The sequence below is a fragment of the Tachypleus tridentatus genome, chromosome 7, assembly GCF_004210375.1.
Source record: "Tachypleus tridentatus isolate NWPU-2018 chromosome 7, ASM421037v1, whole genome shotgun sequence".
Classification (NCBI taxonomy): domain Eukaryota; kingdom Metazoa; phylum Arthropoda; class Merostomata; order Xiphosura; family Limulidae; genus Tachypleus; species Tachypleus tridentatus.
In genome coordinates, this window is record NC_134831.1 from 7725203 (window position 1) to 7751909 (window position 26707).

Genomic DNA, 26707 nt, shown 5'->3' on the forward strand with positions numbered 1-26707 from the left:
ATAAAATTCCAATACTTTTGCCCACCAAAACCCAATGTTTTAATAAAATATTAATGTGTTAAAACGTAACTCGTTCTAACTTATGGTTGCATGGTTAAAACACGTTTATTAAACATATAACCGGGCACAGTAACAACCGTAAAAGAAAAGTTGGCATTGTGCCAAAATTCTCTCGTACTGAAAATGTCTTGGCTTGGACATGGAGTAAGTCAAAATAAAATGTAAAATATTTATACTGATGATTTTATCGCCACCTAGTGTGCTGTTAAAAGGAACACTTCGGCTCGTTGACAGTTATGATACGTTAGGAAAACATTACATGAATCCAAGAATTATTGATTAAGTGTCCGTCTGTTTTTTAAACACACGTTTTCTAAACCACTTACGCGCGAAGTTTCTCGTGGCTTGATATATTACTGGACCCCTAGTAATAAATCAGTCAAGCACAAAAAAAAAGAATTTGTTTGTTTTGAATTTAGCACAAAGATACATGAGGACTATCTGCGCTAGCCGTCCCTAATTTAGCAGTGTAAGACTAGAAGGAAAGCAGCTAGTCTTCACCACCCACCGCCAACCGTTGGGCTACTCTTTACTAACGAACAGTAGGATTGACCGTCACATTATAACGCTCCCACGGTTGAAAGGGCGAATATGTTTGGTGTGACGGGGTTCTAAGCCGCAACCCGGGCCCAAAATACTGTATCATCAGTACTGCTGTACTTAAAGATGCGTATTTCAAATGGGAAACGGGTTCGCATCCCTGTCGCACCAAACATGCTCGCCCTTTTAGCCGTGGGGGCGTTAAAATGTACCGTCAATACCACTATTCGTTGGTAAAAGGGTAGCCCAAGAGTTGGCGATGGATGGTGAATACTAGCTGCCTTCCCTCTAGTCTTACAATGCTAAATTAGGGACGGCTAGCGCAGATAGCCCTCGTGTAGCTTTGCGCGAAATTCAAAAACAAACAAACAATCAAATGGGAAATGCGTGATTTCATTTATATGTATTGTTATTTAGACATTTTAAATTTATAATCACGTAAAATTTTGATTTATAGTTACTGTTTTATGTTAAAGTACCGGCTAACCTGCAGTTGATACAACAAATACGTAGTTTCGTGTTTCGGTCACTCCGTTAGTGTCAGCTTGTCAAACACGTTTATAGCTGGGGCCAATGCGCAATATGTTACGTCACGGTTCGGTTTTGTTTGTTTTGGAATTTCACACAAAGCTACTCGAGGGCTATCTGTGCTAGCCATCCCTAATTTAGCAGTGTAACACTAGAGGGAAGGCAGCTAGTCATCACCACCCACCGCCACCTCTTGGGCTACTCTTTTACCAACGAATAGTGGGATTGACCGTCACATTATAACGCCCCCACGGCTGGTAGGGCGAGCATGTTTGGCGCGACGCGGATGCGAACCCGCGACCCTCAGATTACGAGTCGCACGCTTTAACGCGCTTGGCCATTCTTGGGCTATTTGCTGAGCCCACCGAGAGGAATCGAACTCCTGATTTTAGCGTGGTAAATCCGGAGACATACCGCTGTACTAGCGGGGGGCCACGGTTCGGTTTCTGAAAATAATCGCTAAACATCAAAAGTTCGATATCTTCCGTACGATATTCACGTGACACGTTTATAGTGACGAAATACTTACGTGTTTCTCTAAAATCGCGAACGGTTGGTATTCAGTTCGTGGGCACATGTGAAACAGTTATTTATAGCATCGATTACGTTTTGCAATATTTATCTAAATTCAGTTATATGAGTTACAAACAGCAGGAGACAAACAATATAATATATCAGACAGTTTTTAGTAATATGACTTTATATTATTATATTTTACGTGAATAAACATTTGTAACAAAAGAACAGATATCCAGATATTCAAAAAATAATTCCTGTTTTAATGCTTTATGTTAAATTTAAACAACTAACCGCTGTTTTCAAAAAACAGCTTAACAGCTTAACAGCTTAATTTTTCTTAACAGCTGGATGAATGCTACCAGCTGGGAAATGTTTCATCTCAGCATCAGCCAGAATGAATTGTATAAAGAAGAAGACAATGTAGTGGACGAGTTATTGCACGAGATGGCCACTCTACCGATAGTTCATGTTAGTAAGTATCACCTGTACAATATGTACGTGACATGACCCCCTTGTCTCTATTTCATGTCAGTATCATCTGTACAATATGTACGTGACATGACCCCCGTGCCTCTATTTCATGTCAGTATCATCTGTACAATATGTACGTGACATGACCCCCGTGTCTCTATTTCATGTCAGTATCATCTTTACAATATGTAAGTGACACGACTGCGTGACTTTATATGAATAGAAATCTCAATAAGTATGTGTTGTAAATTTTAAAAGTGGCGAAGCACGACTAGTATACCAAAAAACGTGTTATAAATGACGCGCTGGTGTAACAGGAGTACTATGTCAGTATGTGTCACAGATGACGCGCGAGGCGTGAGAGGAATGGTATTTCTGTACGTGTCACAGATGACACGCGTGGCGTGACAGAATTAGTAAGTCAATATGTTTATTTATTATCGGAGTGGCGCGTCATGACTATCATATCAGTAAGTATGAATTATAAATCACGCACCTGGCGTAACACAACTATCATGCTAATGTTTACCAATGTCTGTACATTTAGTGTTACATTTTGATAACTGGTTTGTGAGTAACATTGTTATCGCTAGTTTTAATAATATGTGTGAGCTAACTACGTAACTCATTATAACAGTAGTTGTAATTAGAGATGTAATTATTGATAGCAGTTTAACACCAATTCAATACATTTTTTTCTTAATTTTTGTGTTTACCTGTTCGAAATGTGATGACCCCTTCAGTGGCTCAGCGGCACGTCTATGGATCTACAACGGTAGAAATCTGGTTTCGATAGCCGTAGTTAGCAAAGCACAAATAACAGAATGTGTAGCTTTCTGCTTACCTACAAACAAACATAACCGGATTCCTTGACATGGCCAGGTGGTTAGGGCAATCTTAGAATCGCTGGTTCGAGTTCCTATCACACAAATCGTGCTCGCCCTTTCAGCCGTAAAGGCGTTATAATATTATGGTCAATCCCACTACTCGTTGGTAAAAGAGTAGGCCAAGAATTGGTGGTGATGACTAGCTGCCTTCCCTCTAGTCTTACACTGCTATATTAAGGACGGTTAGCGCAGATAGCCCTCTTGTCGCTTTGCGCGAAATTCAAAAACAAACAAACAAACAAGTCTTCGTGTTGAAAATACCTGTCGGCCTGGTTCATAATTGTCGTCTTAAGTTTTTTTACGAAAAAGAAAGTTTAAATCTAACCAGTCATGTTCTAGAGTAGTGAAAATCAATCATTTCTTTACTTGAGCACTTCATCGGATATATCGGCTCTGCTTGTTGTAATAAGACTGTGAAGAAAAATATTTAATTTTTCTGAAAGCATACATACACTTACACATCTTCGTGAAAACTGGTTTTTCTGTAGTATCAATCGGAGATAGGAACGAACTGAGTTATCTAGAGATGACAAAGATTTTCGAAATATGGTTAGTACGGTTTGTATTTCAGCCATGAATCACAGACTATAGTCTTACATCCTACAAAAACCGTTTCACCATCCCACCATGTGTGTGTTAATCTAACCAGAACCCATTACCTCATCCCACCGTGTGAATGTTACATCCTACAAGAACCCGCTACCTCACTCCACCGTGTGAATGTTACATCCTACAAGAACCCCCTACCTCATACCACCATGTGAATGTTACATCCTACAAGAACCCACTACCTCATACCACCATCCTACAAGAACCCACTACCTCATACCACCATGAGAATGTTACTTCCTACAAGAACCCCCTACCTCATACCACCATGTGAATGTTACATCCTACAAGAACCCCCTACCTCATACCACCGTGTGAATGTTACATCCTACAAGAACCCCCTACCTCATACCACCATGTGAATGTTACATCCTACAAGAACCCACTACCTCATCCCACCATGTGAATGTTACATCCTACAAGAACCCACTACCTCATCCTACCACGTGAATGTTACATCCTACAAGAACCCACTACCTCATCCCACCATGTGAATGTTACATCCTACCACGTGAACGTTATTAAACCTAAAGACACTTTCATATAAAACCACAAGTGGACTGTGAAACATTCTTTGTTATTGCGTCTCAATAGTCAGTCAGCATTTGTCATGGTTCTAAGTAACACATAAACTCTCTGTGTAATAAAACAAAAACAATGGTTTGGTCATTTACGAGGAATATTTTCGAGGTCAGAGTTCATCTATCGTACAGGAACCATGACCAGTCTGTAGTTTTAGACTATTCTATAGGGATCTTTTAATTCGAACATCATGTTTAAAACATGGATATTGAATAAATAGTATAAGCTATCCTCCACCCCAGACTCTCTATACAATAAACTTCTTTTCAATTTATTTGTTTATTCCAGGACAGAAAGAAGGCGGGACCCAGTTGAAACTGGTGATAGAATACGACAACGGAGAAGAAGCGATATTTAAGCCAATGAGGTTAGTTATTAACATTTGAAACGTTATTTAAGCTAATGAAGTTAGTTGTTAGAACTTGAAAACGTTATTCAAGCCAATGGGGCTAGCTGTTATTATTTAAAAATCCTATTATATAGGTGTGATTTCCAACCTATCAATATCGTAATCTCCTAATACTTCTTCCTACACCTGCAGTTTACTTACATGTGTTATGCTAATCTGTTTGGCTCAAACGATATATGATATATATATGTGGATAATACACGTACAAGCAGCTATGAGCACTTTATGAAGTTCTAGTACGCGGCTACAAGTTCTTAAACAATACCTGTCTCAGACCTAACTATTAATTACGTCTTCTCAATTAAGAGACTGTAATTCGCCAACATTTCAGAGATCTTCCAAACGGTGGTGCACCAGGATATTTTCGTTGGGGGTGCTGAGGTAAACTGTGGAGAGACTTCCCAAAATGCCATCAATATGAAGTATACATGGTAAATTATAACAATGTAAATACCAAGGTACATTTCAGGAAGGTGTGTTATTTTGAACTGCGTTTTCAATGCAGTTTTCATTCGAAACTCATATTCTGATTAATAATTCATTATTACAAATTAAAAATAATCTGTTTATGAAAATATGTGTATATGTAAAAGAGGAAGCTCACATAAATTCAACCCAAGGTAATACATAATAATAAAGAAAATCAAGATTAGCTTAGATTGAACATTTAATATACCATTAAGAGTAAAGCTACAAATCAAAAGAAATATAACATAAAGACATAGTTTACATAGCAGAAACGAATTATCCCATGTGAAGTTAATATACTCTGAGGAAAAGTAAGGTCACTATCAGGCTAACTATCTTTCGTCATGTTGTGTTTATAGTCAATATTACTTCAAAACAATGCGCCTGTTATGGTGATTGACAGCAAATGTGTCTATAACAGTATCAATATTGAGTTGTTTTGCCCTCCTGGAGTTTGCTGATATGACAGCAAGGTTGCTGGTGCGGTTGTCACTACTGCTGTTGCGCAAGTATGTCTTGAGAAGCTTCAGACATGAGAAACTTCTCTTACAGGCAGCTGAAGTGACAGGCTAGGTCCCAGCGATGCATACAAGTTTGTGGAGATCCATGAAGGCATCCTTGTATGGCTCCAGCATGGTTGCAAGCTCCAATGATGTGGATACTTCCTACCCCTTGTCTTTCTTCCTGGCAATTAGCCGGTTCAACTAGTGGATCTCCACTGCGATATCATCCTCTGCCACATCATAGTTTGCTGCCATTCCTAAGACTGCTTGCTTGTCCAGAAATGTGGAGTGTTTGGGGTTCAATGCAGTTGCACCCATCAGAACACTGCAGGCATCAGAGGAGAATCCCCTATTCAGCTCGTTGAGCATCCTGTCTATGATAACATAGAAGGTGTGTCTCCTGACATCTGGTGTTGGTTCATCTCTTTCGCCAGTACCAGATGTGATTATGAATTCGTCCAGGTATCTAGGGGCAGATTGCTGTCCACCTTGACGCACCATCTCAGTGCGTATTCCCACTTTCTTACATATATCCTCAGCAGACTCTTCCAAGCCTTTCAATGCTGATTCAGTTCTCATTTCTGAGAGACCAGAGATGACAGGTTGTACTAGGTCCTCAGCAGAGGCCAGCTGCAGCTCAGGTGACTGGATGTGGTGTGATAGCTGTTTTGTCATCAGCAGTAGGTTTTCTATGGCCACTAGACTGGTTACGAACTGCTGATCTAGGAGGATGCACAGGCCCTTTGATTCAGTGGCTCTGTGGACATTGTCCCCCTCCACAAGACGCTTTAAGGTTGTCACAATGGCAGGGAGGGTTCTTTTTACAGCCAAACAAGCACCAAGTTGGAAGGCCCATCTTGTGTCTGACAGTCACTTCAACACAATCAAGTAGCACAAGGTTGAGTCTGTGTGCATAGCAGTGAACATACACAGCCTAAGATACCTCTCTCCTAAACCTCTCCTGTATGCCACTGATGTGCCCTGACATGACTGCAGCTCCGTCATAGCACTGGCCAATGCAGGCATTATGGTCAATACCACATTTAGCCAGAGTCTCCATGATTTTCTTCAGCAATGAATCTACATCCAGACCCTCAGCAGCTGTGAAGTCCAGGAACTCCTCGTGAAGGCTCTGTTGGTGGAAGTACCTTACCACAATGGACAGCTGTTCGTGTTTGCTCACATCCTGTGTTTCATCCACCATTAGAGCAAAATGCTCAGCTTCCATGACCTCTTTGCTGATATCTATGCTGATCATTCCAGCTATGATGTCAAGCAGTTCGTTTTGGATATCATGGTGCATGTACTTGGCATTGTCAGGACCACTCAGCTTCTTCTTCATGATTTCATCATATCTGGAAATCATGTCAAGAAGTTCCAGGAAATTACTCCTGTTATCTGACTGACTATCTTCCCTGTGACCTCTCTGGGCTTCATTCTGACAGGCATGTAGAGCAGTGCATCTATCACGGCTCTAATGGATTGTTGGTTTTCCTCCACAGTTTTAGCATGGCTTGTATCGAGAGCATGTTGGATCCTTGCAACCTTTGTTTTCTGCAATTTAAACTCTGCCCAAGCTTGCCTGGCAATCTTGTGTCCTGCAGAGTTATCATGGGACTTCAGTGATGTAGTCGCCTTCTTTCAGTTCCGGAAGCCTTCATGGGTGAAGGACTTCTCAGTTTTACTGAAGTGTGTGTGACGGAAAAGACGACATGCGAAGCAGAATGCAGCATCTTGGGTCACAGAGTACTCCAACCACGAGTGGTGATCACGCCAATTTTTGTTGAATGACCTTGACTGGCCGCTGTTTTCTGTGGTCTCGCTGCCTCTTCTTGGGTAGCAGGTAGTGTTGCATAATCAACCCTATGTGTAGTATGACCGGTTTATGTTTTGGTGGGTGATGTCTGGCTCTTGTCTTGTGTGTTGGTGTCCTTGTTTGAAAACGAGTCGCTGATTTTGATTTCCTTTTATTAATCCAAACTGAGTGTGTGTTTCAGTGTGAGGCCGAGTACCAAGGAGAGCGAGAGCCGCGTGAACAAACATAACTCCCTTTTATACAGAGCGCGCGAACGTCAAAGTGAACCCCGAGCCGGCTGACTGCTATTCCCACTTCTTACTTCCAAGTTGTGTTAGTTTATATGAAACGAATGGGAATTTCTCTCCTTATATTGGCATTAGGGCTTACAAAGGATATTCATTTTACACATCGAAATCTCAGAAAAAAGATGCAGAGTCGTTTCATGAATAAGGAACAAATAACAACTAAACATAGTTCAACATTACGAACAACTGCTCTCTGGCATTGAAATCACCAAATTATATTAATAGCACATGAAAATCCAGAACATATCCGTGAAATACTGTTAGAGAAAGTGTTTGTCTTTAACCATATAACACAAGTACTTAATTATAGGGTAGTGATAATGTAAAATTACAGGGCTAATTAGGGAACACAAACACAGCTTTAATAGGGCATGTTATAAAACTGTAGGCAGCTAATGGGAGTGAGCGGGGGAAGTGTGGCTGGCATCTGGATCTCGATCGGACTGGGCCGATCGTTAGCTGTACATCATGGTCAGCAGCTCGATGATCATACGTTTAAGGCGTTCAAGCAAAATCCCTGATGATGTGTTGTAACTTAAAATAAACGTGGTTGTCTAATCTTCGTCAAAGCTCAAGATAGAATGGCATTACACAGGGAGCGATAATACAGCACATGAGTTTCAGTGCATTCAGTACCTTGCTATGGGACGCATGACACGTACTTCCGTCTTAATGAAGACGTTGAGTTCTACAGATCTATGTCTCTTTGGTGTTAATTGTAAAGCAATAACTACAATTATGTTTTCCATATTTTATGAATATATGTAGGTAACAATATTGGGGGCTGAGGGGGACTTGGCTCATTTGGGTGGGCTCAAGCCCCCCAAGCGCCTCCTTGGCGCCACCAACTTTCAAAGTTCTAGTGACTTGTCGAAGTCTACTAAGTGTCGTTTCTGAAAGTTTTGCGTGCTTGAAAGAGTGCATTATTTATAATGCACCTTGATGTAACTGTTATACCCTGAAGTTTACATATGCTTATTTGTCGTCATTTCAACAGTCATAGGGTATTAGTTAAATCACATTGTGCTTTTCAAGAGTAGAGAATTTGAAACATAACAACTTGAATTCATTTGTACACATGACGATTAGTATATAGAGCGCTAACACTGTGTTTACATAACGACTGGTTTATAAAGCGCTAATCATACGAAAACGATTTTGCAAACGTTATGAGCGAAAGCATCAGAAATCTGTATTAAATAACAATAGATTAAACAATGTTTATAAACTACAATAGATTAAACAATGTTTATAAACTACAATAGATTACATAATGTTTATAAACTACAATAGATTACATAATGTTTATAAATAACGTTTTATTCATTTATATTAAGAAGAGATAACAGCATAGCGTAAAGAAAACAGGATGAAAAAAGCACAGAAACGTACTCGTCCACTGTCAGGATAATTAGTTTTACTGTAGTTTTAACTGCTCGCCCACTGTCAGGATAATTAGTTTCACTGTAGTCTTAACTACTCGCCCAGTGTCAGGATAATTAGTTTTACTGAAGTCTTAACTACTCGCTCACTGTCAGGATAATTAGTTTTACTCTTAGTTTCTGAACTACTCGCCCACTGTCAGGATAATTAGTTTTACTATTAGTTAATTATTTACTCGCCAAGTGTCAGGATAACTACAAATGGTAGGCTTTAAAAAATGTATATCAAGTGCAATGTCTTTTCTACCAAACTACACTGGCCTGGCATGGCCAAGCGTGTAAGGCGTGCGACTCGTAATCCGGGGTTCGCACCCGCGTCGCGCTAAACATGCTCGCCCTCCCAGCCGTGGGGGTGTATAATGTGACGGTCAATCCCACTATTCGTTGGCAAAAGAGTAGCCCAAGAGTTGGCGGTGGGTGGTGATGACTAGCTGCCTTCCCTCTAGTCTTACACTGCTAAATTAGGGACGGCTAGCACAGATAGCCCTCGAGTAGCTTTGTGCGAAATTCCAAAACAAACAAACCAAACTACATATGAGTAGTAAAATATTATGTTTATAAAAGTTCGACTTTATATAATTGCAAACATGAACCATATTTCTAGCTTTTCTTATTAAAACACTACCAACAGACTCTTGACTGTCTTTTATTTCTTAGAGATTGGAAAGTCATGTGTCTGTTAAAATATTTAAGTTATATTTATGATTCTATATTGTTTTTATATCCATAGATATTGTTGTCATATGTTTGTTTGAACACATTTCATTAACAGTTGTTTACATACACAGATTTTGTTACCATGTGCTTATTTCAATATATAAAGTTAACACGTGTCTACAACATAGATTTGTTACCATGTGTTTATTTCAATAGATTTCCTAGAGATCGAGAGACGGATCCAAATCATTTCTATTTTACAGACTTTGAAAGACATAATAGTGAAATTGCTGTATTTCATCTTGACAGGTAAACCTTTAGATTCTTATTACAAATTCTACCACAATTTTAATTTTATTGCAGCGTAAATGTTAGATATAACTTCTGTCTGTTAACAAATCTAAATAAAAAATTTCAGTAGATTTTTATTTTAGTTCCATCGAAGTAAATGAAACAAATAAATAGAGAAGTTTGTTTTTCTCTGTAATAGTAATATACTCTTCAAAACAAGAAACGCAAAAGGGATATTTTTGTTATTTTAAAGAGAGATATATGTAATAACGTTACAAGCTCAGAGTATGTGATGTTACACGTGTTAAGGCACTGATTGTCAGACCAAAATGACAATAAAAGTTGTGCACATTAAAAACGGAGGAAAACATCGGATTTTTCGCCAAAACGCATACGTGTCCAATAAATTTGTTTGAGAGATCTGATCGTTCTGCAAGTGCAACATGTGCAAAATTCCTATAAAACTGACGGGTTCTCGGTTTCCATAGCTCAGTGTTTAGCCACCGACACGCAATACAGTTACGCCAAGACTGACTGAAGCACAATGCAACAACGCCATTGGTCACTTAGAAGCAGGCGAATCTCGATCAGATGTTGCCAGGGCTGTGAATATTCACCCAAGCACCATCACAAGGCTATGGAATCGTCACCAACAACATGGATCAACTCGTGACCGTCCACGATCTGGCAGACCTCGTGTGACCACGTCCACACAAAATCGCTACATCCGGTTACGTCATCTTAGGGATAGGACAACCACTGCAACGTCTACTGCCTCAACCATACCAGGGCTGCGTAGGATTTCCGTACGCAACTGTCTACGAGATTCTTAGGCCCCATGTGCAACCCATCATGGTGAACGTCAACGACGTTTTCCAACATGACAACGCCCGTCCTCACACAGCCCGACTCACCAATGTCTTCTTGAGACACCACAACATCAACGTTCTTCCCTGACCCTCAAGATCACCACATTTAAACCCCATCGAACATCTTTGGGACGAGTTGGACCAACGTCTGCGACGGCGACAACCTCAATCGCAGACTCTACCTCAGCTTGCAGCAGCTTTGCAGGCTGAATGGACAGCCATTCCACAAAATGTGATTCGTCATCTCATCGTTTTCATGAACAGGAGATGCCAAGCAGTTATTGATGCTCACGGGGGGCATACTCGTTATTGACGTTGAGTGACGATAAACATCACTAGTGAGCGCGGACTTCGCCTTCGCAGACTTCGGATGTTCAGCAGTGAATGTGCAAAGTATCACACATGTCATACAGGACTACCTGGAATAACCTTGTTAACAATTTGTTTCATATTTTGCCTTTTGCGTTTCTTTTTTTGAATAGTATATATTGTTGGTTACTAAAAATTAAACAATATAATAGTTCTGGGATTTTCTTTTTATTCTTACTTAATAGTTCTGAGAGTTTCTCTTTATTCTTATATAATAGTTCTTATAGTTTCCCTTTATTCTTATATAATAAGTCTGAAAGTTTCTCTTTATTCTTATAAACTATGACGGAGAGTTTCTATTTATTCTTATATAATAGTTCTTATAGTTTCCCTTTATTTTTATATAATAGGTTGCAGAGTTTCTCTTCATTCTTATATAACAGTTCTGAGAGTTTATCTTTATTCTTATAGAATATCACCGAGAGTTTCTCTTTATTCTTATAAAATAGTTCTGAGATTTTCTCTTTATTCTTATATAACAGTTCTGAGAGTTTCTCTTTATTCTTATATAATATCACCGAGAGTTTCTCTTTATTCTTATAAAATAGTTCTGAGATTTTCTCTTTATTCTTATATAACAGTTCTGAGAGTTTCTCTTTATTCTTATATAATATTTCTAAGATTTTTTCTTTATTCTTATATAATAGTTCTGAGAGTTCCTCATTATTCTTATATAATAGTTCTGAGAGTTTCTCATTATTCTTATATAACAGGTCTGAAAGTTTCTCTTTATACTTATATAATAAATCAGAAATTTTCTCTTTATTTTTATATAACAGTTCTAAGAGTTTCTCTTTATTCTTATACAATAAGTCTGAGACTTACTCTTTATTCTTAAATAATAGTTCTAAGAGTTTCTCTTTATTCTTAAATAATAATTCCAAGAGTTTCTCTTTATTCTTATACAATAAGTCAGAGAGTTTATCTTTATTCTTATATAATAGTTCTGATAGTTTCTGTTTATTCTTATGCAATAACTCTGAGTGTTTCTTTTTATTCTTATACAAGAAGTCTGAAAGTTTCTCTTTATTCTTATATAATAGGTTGAGAGTTTCTCTTTATTCTTATATAATAGGTCTGAGAGTTTCTCTTTATTCTTATATAAAAAGTCTGAGAGTTTCTCCTTATTCTTATACAATAAGTCTGAGAATTTCTCCTTATTCTTATACAATAAGTCTGAGAATTTCTCTTTATTATTACATAGTATGTCTGAGAGTTTCTCTATATTTTTATATAATAGAACTGAGAGTTTCTCTTTATTGCTATACAATAAGTCTGAGATTTTCTCTTTATTCTTATATAATAGTTCTGATAGTTTCTCTCTATTCTTATATAATAGGTCTGAGAGTTTCCCTTTATTCCTATACAATAAGTCTGAGGGTTTCGTTTTCTTCTTATACGATAAGCCTGAGAGTTTCTTTTTATTCTTATGTAATAGTTCTGATAGTTTCTCTTTATTCTTATATAATTGTTTTGATAGTTTCTCTCTATTCTTATATAATAGTTCTGAGAATTTCTCTTTATTCTTCTATAACAGGTCGGAGAGTTTCTATTTATTCTTATGTAACAGTTCTGATAGTTTCTCTTTATTCTTATATAATAGCTCTGAGATATTCTTTTTATTCTTATATAATAGAACGGAGAGTTTCTCTTTATTCTAATATAATAGGTCAGAGATTTTCTCTTTATTTTTATATAATATGTCAGAGAGTTTCTCTTTATTTTTATGCAATGAGTCTGAGAATTTCTCTTTATTCTTATATAATAGGTTTGAGAGTTTCTCTTTATTCTTATACAATAAGTCTGAGATTTTCTTTTTATTCTTATATAATATGTCTGTGAGTTTTTCTTTGTTCTTATACAATAGTTCTAATAGTTTCTCTTTAGTCTTATATAATAGGTCTGAGAGTTTCTCTTTATTCTTATTCAATAAGTCTGAGGGTTTCTTTTTATTCTTATACAATAAGCCTGAGAGTTTATTTTTACTTTTATGTAATATTTCTCATCGTTTTACTTTATTCTTATATAATTGTTCTCACAGTTTCTCTTTATTCTTATATAATAGTTCTGATAGTTTCTGTTTATTCTTACATAATATTTCTGAGAGTTTCTCTTTATTCTTATATAATAGGTCAGAGATTTTCTTTTTATTCATATATAACAGTTCTGATAGTTTCTCTTTATTCTTATATAATAGTTCTGAGAGTTTCTCTTTATTTTTATATAATAGTTCTGATAGTTTCTTTTTCTTCTTATATCATTAGTCAGTAATATTCTCTTTATTTTTATATAACAGTTCTGAGAGTTTCCTTTTATTCTTATACAATAAGTCTGAGAGTTTTTCTTTTTTCTTATATGATAGGTCTGAGAGTTTCTCTTTATTCTTATAAAAAAGGTCTGAGAGTTTCTCTTTATTCTTATACAATAAGTCTGAGAGTTTCTCTTTATTTTTATATAATAGGTCAGAGAGTTTCTCTTTATTCTTATACAATAAGTCTGAGATTTGCTCTTTATTCTTATATAATAGTTCTAATAGTTTCTCTTTATTCTTATATAATAGGTCTGAGATTTTCTCTTTATTCTTATATAATAGTTCTGAGAGTTTTCTTTATTCTTATATAATAGTTCTTATAGTTTCTCTTTATTCTTATTTAATAGTTCTGAGAGTTTCTCTTTATTCTTATACAATAATTCTGTGAGTTTCTCTTTATTCTTATATAATAATTCTGAGAGTTTCTGTGTATTCTTATATAATAGTTCTAAAAGTGTCTCTTTATTCTTTAACAATAGGTCTCAATATTTCTCTTCATTCTTATATAATAGGTCTGAGAGTTTCTCTTTATTCTTATTCAATAAGTTTAAGGGTTTCCTTTTATTCTTATACAATAAGCCTGAGAGTTTCTTTTTATTCTTATATAATAGTTCGGAGGGTTTCTCTTTATTCTTATATAATACTTCTGATAGTTTCTCTTTATTCTTATATAATAGTTCTGAGAGTTTCTCTTTATTCTTATGTAATAGGTCTGAGATTTTTTCTTTATTTTTATATAAAAATTCTGATAGTTTCTCTTTATTCTAAAATAATAGTGCTGAGTTTCTCTTTATTCTTATACAATAAGTCTGAGAGTTTATCTTTATTCTTATATAATATGACTGCGAGTTTCTTTTTCTTCTTATACAATAAGTCTGAGAGTTTCTCTTTATTCTTATATAATAGGTCTGAGAGTTTCTCTTTATTCTTATATAAGAGGTCTGAGAGTTTCTCTTTATTCTTATACAATAAGTCTGAGAATTTCTTTTTATTGTTATGCAATAAGTCTGAGAGGTTCTCTTTATTCTTACGCAATAAGTTTGAGAGTTTCTCTTTATTCTTATATAATAGTTCAATTTTTTTTTTCATATAACAATTCTGGGAGTTTCTCTTAATTCTTCTAAAATATTTCTGAGATTTTCTCTTAATTCTTCTAAAATATTTCTGAGATTTTCTCTTTATTCTTATATAATAGTTCTGAAAGTTTCTCTTTATTCTTATATAATAGTTCTGATAGTTTCTTTTTTCTTATATAATAGTTCTGAGAGTTTCTCTTTATTCTTATGCAATGAGTCTGAGAGTTTCTTTTTATTCTTAAATAATAGTTCTAAGAGTTTCTCTTTATTCTTATACAATAAGTCTGAGAGTTTCTTTTTATTCTTAAATAATAGTTCTAAGAGGTTCTCTTTATTCTTATACAATAAGTCTGAGAATTTCTCTTTATTCTTATATAACATGTCTGAGAGATTCTCTTCATTCTTATTCAATAAGTCTGAGGGTTTCTTTTTATTCTTATATAATAGTTCTGAGAGTTTCTCTTTATTCTTATATAATAGTTCTGAGAGTTTCTCTTTATTCCTATGTAACAGTTCTGATAGTTTCTCTTCATTCTTATATAATAGTTCTGATAGTTTCTTTTTTTCTTATATAATAGTTCTGATTGTTTCTCTTTATTCTAATATAATAGTTCAGAAATTTTCTCTTAATTTTGATATAACAGTTCTGAGAATTTCTCTTTATTCTTATATAATATTTCTGAGATTTTATTTTTATTTTTATATAACAGTTCTGAGAGTTTTTCTTTATTCTTATATAATTTGTCTGAGAGTTTCTCTTTATTCTTATACAATAAGTCTGAGAATTTCTCTTTATTCTTAAATAATAGGTCTGAGGGTTTCTTTTCATTCTTATACAATAAGCCTGAGAGTTTCTTTTTATTCTTATGTAATAGTTCTGATATTTTCTCTTTATTCTTATATAACAGTTGTGATAGTTTCTCTTTATTCTTATATGATAGTTCTGAGAGTGTCTCTTTATTCTTATATAATAGTTCTGATAGTTTCTTTTTATTCTTATATAATAGTTCTGAGAGTTTTTCTTTATTCTTATATAATAGATGTGATAGTTTCTCCTTATTCTTACATAACACTTCTGACAGTTGCTCTTTATTCTTATATAATAGGTCTGAGATTTTCTCTTTATTCTTATATAACAGTTCTTATAGTTTCTTTTTATTCTTATATTTTAATTATTTATATAATTATTCTTCTCTTTTCGTCTTTTTACAGAATATTAGGATTTCGGAGGGCGCCACCTGTAGTTGGAAGAAAACTCAATATAACTTCAGAGATTTATGCCCTAGCAGATGATGACCTACTTAAAACTTTTTTTGTTTCTCCTGGTGAGTTTTTCCTCCATGATTTTTTAAATTTTCTTAACGATTTAATTTCATGTTCCAAACTCTTTGTTTTTAAATTAATAATGAATTACTGGTTCTAAAAGCCACTAAAGAGGCGGTTAAAACTTACCCTGTTGTGGTAACTTTTAACACAAACCGCGTTATTGGTTTATATCAGTTTTTTGCTATTTTTAATTTATTTAACTATTATAACAACGTACTGATAATTCACTGTGACCACTTCAAAACTTACAAAACAGATTCGAATAACTTTTTAAAGTTTTAACATCAGTGTTATTTGTGTAATTTTAACATTGTAACGAATAACAATGAGAAACATGTAACCCTTTCTTACAAACACACCCATTCAGATAATAATCCTTTCTTATGGCCTGACCCATTCAGACAATAACCCTTTCTTATAAACAGTCCCATTCAAACAATAACCCTTTCTTATAAACACACCCATTCAGACAATAACCCTTTCTTATAAACACACCCATTCAGACAATAACCCTTTCTTATGAACACACCCATTCAGACAATAAACCTTTCTTATAAACAGTCCCATTCAGACAATAACCCTTTCTTATGACCTGACCCATTTAGACAATAATCTTTTCTTATAAACAGACCCATTTAGACAATAACCTTTTCTTATAAACAGACTCATTCAGACAATAACCCTTTCTTATGACCTGACCTGGATGTGTCACCCATGGAGTTAACAAAAATTAATGTTTTATTTTGATAATTCTGGTTTTAATGTGTTCTATTAATCTGTATAGAACGTTTTGTTTTGTTTCTATCTAACTTCTAGTTACTGATACGACATAACTTGAATTATATTAAAAATTTCCGTTTGAAAACATAAACGTTTCAAATATTCGACAGAAATTCGTCATATTCACCTCGTAATCTCAAAAATTTCCCCAATCGATAACACATCGTTTGATTATAAAATAAATTTCAAAGATTTGACAAATAAAAAGTTTTAAGAATTTTATTGTAAAGACAAAGAGCACAATAAATCCATTAGATTAATGTCATTTACTGCTGCATCACAAAGGCTCTGCTAGATGGCGATGTCAGCAAAATGATATTAAAGAATATGATTGGCCAGAACCAATACTGGAGAAATATGATTGGTCAGAATCTAGGCTGGAAAAATATGATTTGTCAGAACCTAGACTGGAAGAATATGATTGGTTAGAACCTAGATTGAACAAGTGAAAGAAACAGTTTCATTCTAAGATGATAAAGGAAGGTTTTGATGAAACTTATTGAGTGCCCGTCATTACCATAAACTCAATGAAACGAAATATCAAATATTCCGTTTTTTACAACCCCTACTGTAAGCTATAATCTATGATGAAAATATGGATTACCTATCGCCCTTCTTTACGTATTTTAGTAAACGTCTATTGCTAAAGACAATCTTATGGAATTTAATGTCAACAGGTGACGATGTAGAATTACAGTTACAAGTGTAGAGACACTGGATTAACAAATCTAGGAATAACCGAACACCAAACCAAAAGTGAAATATGTTTGTACGTTACCCTCCATAGTGACACAACGGTACATCAGCGAACGTATAATACAAGACACTGAGACTTGATAGCCGTGGTAAACACAGCACAGATTGTTACATATTAATTATTACGGTGATTAAACTGATTCATACTTTAAAAAATGAGTTTTACAGATCTTGTGAGTTTGTTTTATTTTCAACGACACACTTTCAAAGAAGAATGATTCATTTTTGTTTTAAAATTATCACTTAATTAATTTATAATTGTAGAAAAAAATCAGTAATTCGCAATCCCAACAAGTCGTTCAATCGGACCATATAGCATGATTGATCGGTTTGGTTTGGTTTTACAAGAAAATCTCTCGATAGAATAATTGTGCAATCAAGATATCACCTTCCATTACAAGTTACTCAACAGTAACAGCAGATTTTTCAGCAATATGAGATGTGTAGTTTTCTTTGTTTACCGTAACGCAATATTTACAGCTGTACCACTGCATTATGTAGAGTAGCTTAACATGTTACTAGGATGTATAGAAAACTCTACGTTCTCCAGTTATGCAAATAAACTTGACCTGCTCCACTAACCCTTCTACCTTACGTAAGAAAGCTAAACATAATATTTTTATACAAAACAGAAAGCTGCTTTCACATTCGCTGTTCTTAGAACAAATAAGTCGTTGACATCAAAGTATTCATAGAAAAACATACTTGCAGCAGGGTGATAAACTGATGACGTAGGGCTCGGTAATATTGCTAAGCTGGGAAAATCTCGTTAGATGTTCTTGGGTTAACGGCCGAAAACACCGCTTAAAACGAAGGTACCAACCAGACTGATGACCCAGAACAAAGTAATTGTTCAAGTTTTCCTAACTTGTCTGTTGCTTATAATTAATACTGTGAATTATTATTTCTACTTATTGTTATTACAAGTTTTAGCAGCTGCATTGGTGGAAGTTATCACATAGTTAGGTCCAAAGTTTGAAATCTACAAATGGTTGTGTCGTGTCAGTAAATAAATCCACTTTATCCCTTAAATAAAATACAGAAAGTACACTAACATTTCCAATAGATCCTAGGATGCGCACCCGTTTGTTGAGAAGTTAGTAACGAGTATATGCACACCTAATGGTTTAATATAACAAAATGTTCGGTTAATATTAGCAATAAAATAAAAATCGTCAATGTTATTCTCTAAGTAGTACGTCATCATGACAGTAAGGTATGCTACCATAACAACGTGGTTTATATTGCAGCCAACAATATATGTTTTCACGGGAAATGCGACTATTACTGTGATACGGGCCACGCCATCTGTGGACACCCAGACACACTTGAAGGTAGTTTTGCTATGTGTCTACCGACAAAAAACCTCGTTCCCAGGAAAGTATGGCGGCACCCGTGGAGAAGGTCCTACCACAAGCGACGGAAAGTCGAATGGGAACAAAACAACGACTACTGCAACATCGTCAGAAAAAAACCACCGTACAACGACGGTAGACGACTCGGAGATATTGTGGACATGGCTGTTCTGGATTTTCTAGTTGGTAAAAACTTTCTGTGATCTCATTTCTTCTAGAAGGCGATGTAACACTTTAATTATCTCCTAGTTGCTGGAGTTCTTGATGACGAAAAACTCACGTGAAATAAAAATGTATCGCAGAACGACTGGTATGGGTATTAACACTTTTATACAAGGTATAAACTTATTATATATGTTATTATAATATATATATATTATATATAAACTTTTATATATGGGTATAAACAAAAACTCAACATATTAAGAAACCAAATAAACACACCCACAAAACTATGTTAACCTGATAAAATTAATGATGAAATCAATAAAATAAAACAACACTTCATCAACATCAACAAATTTCCTCAAAAAACTGTGGAAAAAAATATACGCACACTGGACCAACAACAAACAAACAAACAACAATAAATCCCAAGATACAACAAATTACAAAACTTTATACTGCTGTAGACCACATGTTCCTGACATTAGTGAAAAAAATAACCAACATTTGGAAAAAAACTTGTAACAAAACATGACATTCCAATAAACACAAAATTTAGTCAAAAACCAGGCACAAAACTAAAATCCATACTACGTAAAAACTGTAGTAACAAACACAACACCAACATAACTTACAAAATACAATGCAACAACTGCTACGACTTCTATATTGGAGAAACAAGCAGAAAACTGGAAATTAGATTCAAAGAACTAAAAAACACCTACACACATTTTTGAACACTGCGAATTAAATAAACACATCATAACTATAGAAAACATCCAGATACTAAGTCGGGAAACAAATATAAACAAACTTAAAATCAAAGAAGTCCTACTTATAAAACAACTAAAACCAAAATTAAACCAATATAAAGGAACACCTTTATACCTATACTAATTAACAACCTAACATCCAACTGCAACGCCCCCTACAGCCCCGTACCCGTTTATACTCTCGTCCCTAAGACATGTGTCCGGCAAAGGTCACTTGCAAACTCTCTCTTTCTTAACTTGAAGATGACCTAGGAAGGTCGAAACGTTGTTCTCTCCCTATCAATAATTCGACTCATAATCCGAGGGTTACGGGTTCGAATCCCGGTCGCACCAAACATGCTCGCCCTTTCAACCGTGGGGGCGTTATAATGTTACGTTCAATTAACAACTGGTATTAATAATTATTTTCATAAAATACATTGTTAAGGATTTCTAATATTAACAGTTACTTCATTAAATATATTGTTAAGGATTTCTACTGTTAATAGTTATCTTCATACAATACATTGTTAAGAATTTCTAGTATTAACAGTTATCTTCATTAAATACATTGTTAAGGATTTCTAGCATTAACAGTTATCTTCATACAATACATTGTTAAAATTTCTAGTATTGTCAATTATCTTCATAAAATACAATGTTAAGAATTTCTACTATTAACAGTTATCTTCGTAAAATACATTGTTAAGGATTTCTAGTATCAACAGTTATCTTCATTAAATACATTGTTAAGGTTTTCTAGTATTAACAATTATCTTTATAAAATACATATTTAATTCACTCTAATCCTGCTTTAAATAATTTTAAGTGACGTGGCTATTGAGGATTCTTTCTTTTTGGTTTGTTTTTTCTTCTTATTTCCTGTGTCTCTAATATTGAACAAAATATTTTGTTTCTCTTCACTAGGAAACATGGACCGTCATCACTACGAAACATTTAAAATATTTGGAAATTATAGTTTTACCCTGCACCTGGACCATGGAAGAGGGTAAGAATGTTCGTGTTTAACTAACTAATCTTATATTTAATGTTAAAATTACAGTTTTACCCTGCACCTGGACCAAGGAAGAGGATAAGTCTGTACGGGATTGACCAATTAATCTTGTATTTAACATGTTAAAATTATAGTTTTACTCTGCACCTGGACCACGGGAGAGGGTAAGACAGTATGTGATTAACTAACTAATCTTCTGTTTAACATGTTAAAATTATATTTTTACCCTGCACATGGACCATGGAGGAGGGTAGAACTTTACATTATTAACTAACTAATCTTGTATTTAGCATGTTAAATCCGTAAAGAAATACAAGTATTTTGGTCTGAATATTCAATAATCGAATAAATCTCGTTAACAAGTAAACATAAACAGTAAGTACTTATTATTCATTCGTTGTTTACGCGCTTTTATATAAGATATTTTATTGTTATATCTAGATACATGCATCACGTGGCCTAAGGGGTTCATCTTGGGTTCATCTCCCCTTAAGGTTAATGAGAGCGAATTTCGATTGTAATACTTTTCGTACTTAGTTTTACTTTTCCCTCTAGTAGCTATGATTATTACTATTGTACGACACCATCGGTACCACTTTAAAATATTCTACAAGGTCAATGTTGAACCACACAGCTTGACAAAATTTAAAAAAAAATTTCTTCACTGAAATTGGAAGTCTGGCTCCAAAACCACATTTAAACAGACTAAAAGCAAGAAAATCCATCGGAACTTTGTTGAGGAACTGGACAAATATTTGACCAAAGGGGATTTCTGTGGATTCAGTTTCTTCGACCGTCATTCTCATGAAAACGTTACATTTCTGATTATTGTTCATTATATTTTTAACAGCATCAGAAAATATGCACAGCTACGTAGAGATTGTTTTTATAGCAGCTGATTTCTCCTTCTTGAGTTCTAGAACGACTACATTTCTCCAGATTGGGATATGACGTGTTTTGGAGTCAGTTGCTATCCTTCATTCTGTGGTTTGTATTTTTCACCTCCATGGAAATCATAGATAACTTCATGATTTCTTTTGTTCTAATTGTTAATCTCTGGTTTTCTATACAACTATCCATTCTAGAAAGGAGCTTTGACACAAACCTCCAGCTATAAATCTATCCTTGGCAGCATTGCACTGTTAAGTGGTAGGGAGTTTGCCGTGTTCTAAGTATATACATGTTTTTGCCATTATGATTTTGTAGCAATTGTGTTAATCTACTGTTTTTGTAACACTTTTTTTAATCTACTGTTTTTGTCACACTTTTTTAATCTACTGTTTTTGTGACACTCCTGTTAATCTATTGTGTTTTTTTGTGATGTGCATATGTTAAATATGGTAAAGTACAAAATAAAGTTTGATATTTTATTTAGTTCGATGATAGGAGAGTACAACAAATGTTTATTCGTATTATAGGTTTGGAAAACCTCATCACGACGAACTGTCTATTCTTGCTCCTGTATACCAATGTTGTATCATTCGTCAGTCAACTCTGAAGCGGTTGTTAGAGCTTCATCTAGGCCCTCTCAGACTCAGTGACATTTTACGAAAGTCCCTCATTGCCGATCCGGTCTATCCTGTCTTAATAGAGGCCCACTTGATTGCCTTGGACCGACGACTTGGAATATGCTTGGCAACCATCCGCCAGTGTTTACAAAAGAAACGACCCGACGAAGTTCTAATATACGACGCAGATTGACGACGAGGATCGTAAAGAAATGTAAGAATTACGGAAAAACATATGATAACATATGAGCTTCAATAACCTGGTACTGAACTACTAGACACCTGAAAATTGGTGGTTAACAGAGAAACTGGTTCTGGAAGTTAGTGAGATCGGGTATTCGGTAAAGTTTGTAATGAGAAACTTTAAATACAAAGACACATCACACTAGTATGTAGAAACAAATTGAAATACGTGAACGTTGAGTAAAGTTCTTTTTACGCGTGCAGAATTCCGTAAAGCTATATATTATAACACCAATGTTCGACTGACTTAGCGACGCCATGTGACAGAAACGTGTTTCATATCACCAGAATTTAGAGTTTAACTTCACAGTAACAAGTAAAGACTAAAATATGTAACGTTTTTGTTTCTGTAACATATTTTACAGGAATCATGGGAAACCTCTAACTGTGTTTAAACAATACTAGCCACAACATTTGTAGGATACGTTGTTGTTGTTAACATTACTGTTTTTATTAGAAGTTGTTTGTTAATAATTATGTGTACCTACTCAGTATTGGTTACGACTGTTTTACTCTCCTGAGAAATTAAACTTAGTTTTCAGACGATGTTGCTAAGTGGAGTTTATTGCTGCTTGTAACAATAGTAGTCCAGCGCAGTCCGCTTAAAACGTCCATAAACTGTCCACCGAGACCTTTGTTTCCTGTGCAAAACAACAGTCCAGCACATTCCGTTTAGGCAGTCCAGATAATTAACTGCCAATGCAATTGTTTGGTTTGCAAGGATGTGATTTATTTCTTATACACAAAAGGAGTCCAACACAGTCTGTTTAGAAAGTCCAGACAGAACATAGTGTGAGCTAGTATTGGACATTTACAACCTACTTAACCATAATTTAAAATGTTAAGAAACATCATAGTAAGAGTGGTAAGCCTAGTAAATGTTATACTTTTCGTCTGTTTCGAATGTACAGGGGAAAATAACACAGTTACAATTCTACTAACTATCGTTTTTCGTGATGACAAGAAACGCACTTGAAGTAAAAATGTATCCTAAAGACGACTGGTACGGGTATTAAAACTTTAATTAAAATAAAATACAGAACAGCGTTTCGACCTTCTTAGGTCATCTTCAGGTTGAGAAAGACAGTTTGCAACTGGCCGTTGCCGGGCACATGTTTGTTTTGAATTTTGCGCAAAGCTACACGAGGGCTATCTACGCTAGCCGACCCTAATTTAGCAGTGTAAGTCTAGAAATAAAGCAGCTAGTCATCACCACCCACCGCCAACTCTTGGGGTACTCTTTTACCAACGAATAGTGAGACTGACCATCATATTATGACACTCCCACGGCTGAAAAGGTGAGCGTGTTTGGTGTGACGGAGATTCGAACCCGTGATCCTCGGATTACGAGTCTAGTGCTTTAACCACCTGGCCATGCCAGGGCCCCAGGCATATGTCTTAGGGACGAGAGTATAAACGTGTACGGGAATGTAATGTTTTGATGTAACACACTGAACTCTTTAAGATGTATCCTTGTAACTCTGTGCAATAATATAATTCACAAAACTGGGCGCTGTAATAAATCAGATGTTTCAACGAAATCATGCCAAATATTCACATATGTGTATGTGTGAAAACGACCACTAGCAGAACCTTTAACAATTCTTATCTCCGGTACTTTCAACATGACGCGCTCTGTTTTATGGCGTCTTCACGTTTAATTACTCTGTTTTTAGTTATTTTTGTCTTCTTTACCACGATTTTAATTCATCTTTGAATACGAAACAGTCTTGAGGATAGAACAGATATTGAATAACCTACGCTTCTTGTAATGGAATTGAAACTATCTGTCTAAGTGCATTGTCTGTGTTGGTGTATGTGTTTGTACGTTTTGATTTTTTTTTATTCTGAATACATATGGAATCTGAGTTGCCCACCAATGTGGCCAAATTCGCACTAGTGACCCTTAAGAATGAAAGTTTGTTTGGTTGTTTTTGAATTTCGCACAAAGCTACTCGAGGGCTATCTGCGCTAGCCGTCCCTAATTTAGCAGTGTAAGACTAGAGGGAAGGCAGCTAGTCATCACCACCCACCGCCAACTCTTGGGCTACTCTTTTACCAATAAATAGTGGAATTGACCGTCACGCCCCCACGGCTGAAAGGGCGAGCATGTTTGGCGTAACGGGGATGCGAACCCGCGACCCTCAGATTACGAGTCGTACGCCTTAACACCCTTGGCCATGCCGGGCCAAGAATGAAAGATTGCAAAGTGTATATTATTCAATACACTATATACAACTGAATCAATAAACTGAATCACAGCTGAGCAATAGGTATCGAAACCGAATTTTTAGCGTTATAAGCTTATCGACTTATCACTAAGTCACTTGAGGGCAATAAATGACATCACACCCACCTACTACAACCTGAGGTGTGTTTTTAGTAAATCATCGTAAAAAACGTCAACCGGAAAACGAATATTTCTTAGTCGTTGAACTTAATAAAATGACTGGGAGTGCCCTAGTGGCTAGTGGGCCGGGATGTAAATCACAGATTTCAAAATCTGACTCGAAATATTTCACAGGTCACACGCTTCATATTTTCAACTATGGGCACATTGTCAAAGTTAACCCCGCTAGTTGTATAAGAATAGCAGTATATGCGAATGGTGCTATTGATTAGATTCCCTCCTTCTGGTATCCAGTTCAAAATTAGAAACTGACTCCACCTTAACCTGAAGGCTTGACCGTTTAATCAATATATCGGATAATTTACCGAAGTGATAAAATACTGAAGTGTGGTTCTATAAACTCCAATCAAGAATTACTTATCATATGAAAGACAGCGAATAACTGAGAGAAGTAATTACAGAGTTAAATCCCAACAAAAGTCTGTCTCAAAGTTCTCTTATAACTAAATGCTAAAATAAATTTATTCTTTTTAGTATCAAAATATAGTTCTATACACAGATAAAAGGTGGTGCCACCTCATGGTTTCTGGAAAAGCAGATATATTTGAAAACCGAAAACAAACCCACACACACAAACGTGAGAAAGAAGAAGTTTTTAAAATTTAAACCGCAAAATATTCAATGCAGATGGTTGTTTATTAGTATTTTAAACCAATAACGAAGTTGAGGTTTTGTTTTCATTTTTTTATTTCTATGATTATTATTATAACTATCATCCAGATCAAATCGGATGGTAAGTTTGTTACAAAGCCTGATTTTTAGAACGTTAGTCAGTCACATTTCCCGCTGAGCTACCAGGAGTCAAGTTATTCTGTATGAAACCGTACCTGTATTCCTGTTTAGAAATAAATAAGTTCAGGGCCTTTCGATTAGTGCTCGACTCGCAATCCGCAGGTTACGAAACTGAACCTTCTAGCCCATTCAGCCGTGAAGTCATTATAAAGTAACGATCAATAACATTATTCGTTATAAAAGTAGTCCAAGAGTTGGTGATGGGTTGTGGTGACTAGTTACTTTCTCCCTGGTGCATAACTTCTAAATTAGTGACTGAATTATCACTTAACTAAAAAATTACAGCCTCTTAAGAGCGTTTGGGTTTTCTTGTTTATTATTCTGAATCAAACAGCTCATAATTTTGAATCAGTTTCTGGTACTAAAACTGATAAATGAGAAAAGATATACTTATGCCCTCCTCATTCGCACGACGGCATGACTGTTGACCTACAACGTTAGAAACCGGTTTTCGATACACGCTGTGGGCAGAACACAGCTAGATTATTTTATAACTTTTGTCTTAATTACAAATAGGTACACTTATGTAGTTTTCAATAATTGTAATGAATTAAAAAAACATAAATTATTGTTTAAATATTATATCCTTAACGTGGCTGTTTGTTACTTGTATCCGTCGGTCTTATCAGAAAACTTGTGTGCCTATAAGGCTAAACATTGGGGTTTGATACTCCAGTTGGGCCCAGCTCAGATAGCCCATGGTATTACTTTCTGTTTAAACGGAGATACACAACTAATGATCAGCTTTCTCTCTGATGACGTGTAACGCTACAGATCGGGTTCTGATAGCACCAATTAAGCAAAATGTACAGTGCTTTGTAGTATATGCTTACTATTGCCATCTATGAATAAAACTATTAACTAAGATGTAATAAAAATAACTGTTAGATTTTTACAAATTTTCACAGACT

The 26707-nt window shown here is 35.3% G+C and overlaps 1 protein-coding gene across 2 annotated transcripts in view; it reads left to right on the top strand.

Annotated features, from left to right (window-relative positions):
- Nucleotides 1–25625, top strand: part of LOC143255053 (extracellular serine/threonine protein CG31145-like) — a 46053-nt gene extending 20428 nt beyond the window's left edge. For both annotated transcript variants that reach the window (XM_076510095.1, XM_076510096.1), the window contains 7 exons: nt 1992–2119; nt 4485–4563; nt 9995–10087; nt 15907–16019; nt 18807–19097; nt 20756–20837; nt 22262–25625. In XM_076510095.1, the coding sequence (XP_076366210.1) occupies nt 1996–2119; nt 4485–4563; nt 9995–10087; nt 15907–16019; nt 18807–19097; nt 20756–20837; nt 22262–22544 (1065 nt within the window). In that variant the 5' untranslated portion in view covers nt 1992–1995 and the 3' untranslated portion in view covers nt 22545–25625. The remainder of the gene's footprint in view (nt 1–1991; nt 2120–4484; nt 4564–9994; nt 10088–15906; nt 16020–18806; nt 19098–20755; nt 20838–22261) is intronic.
- Nucleotides 25626–26707: the final 1082 nt, after the last annotated feature.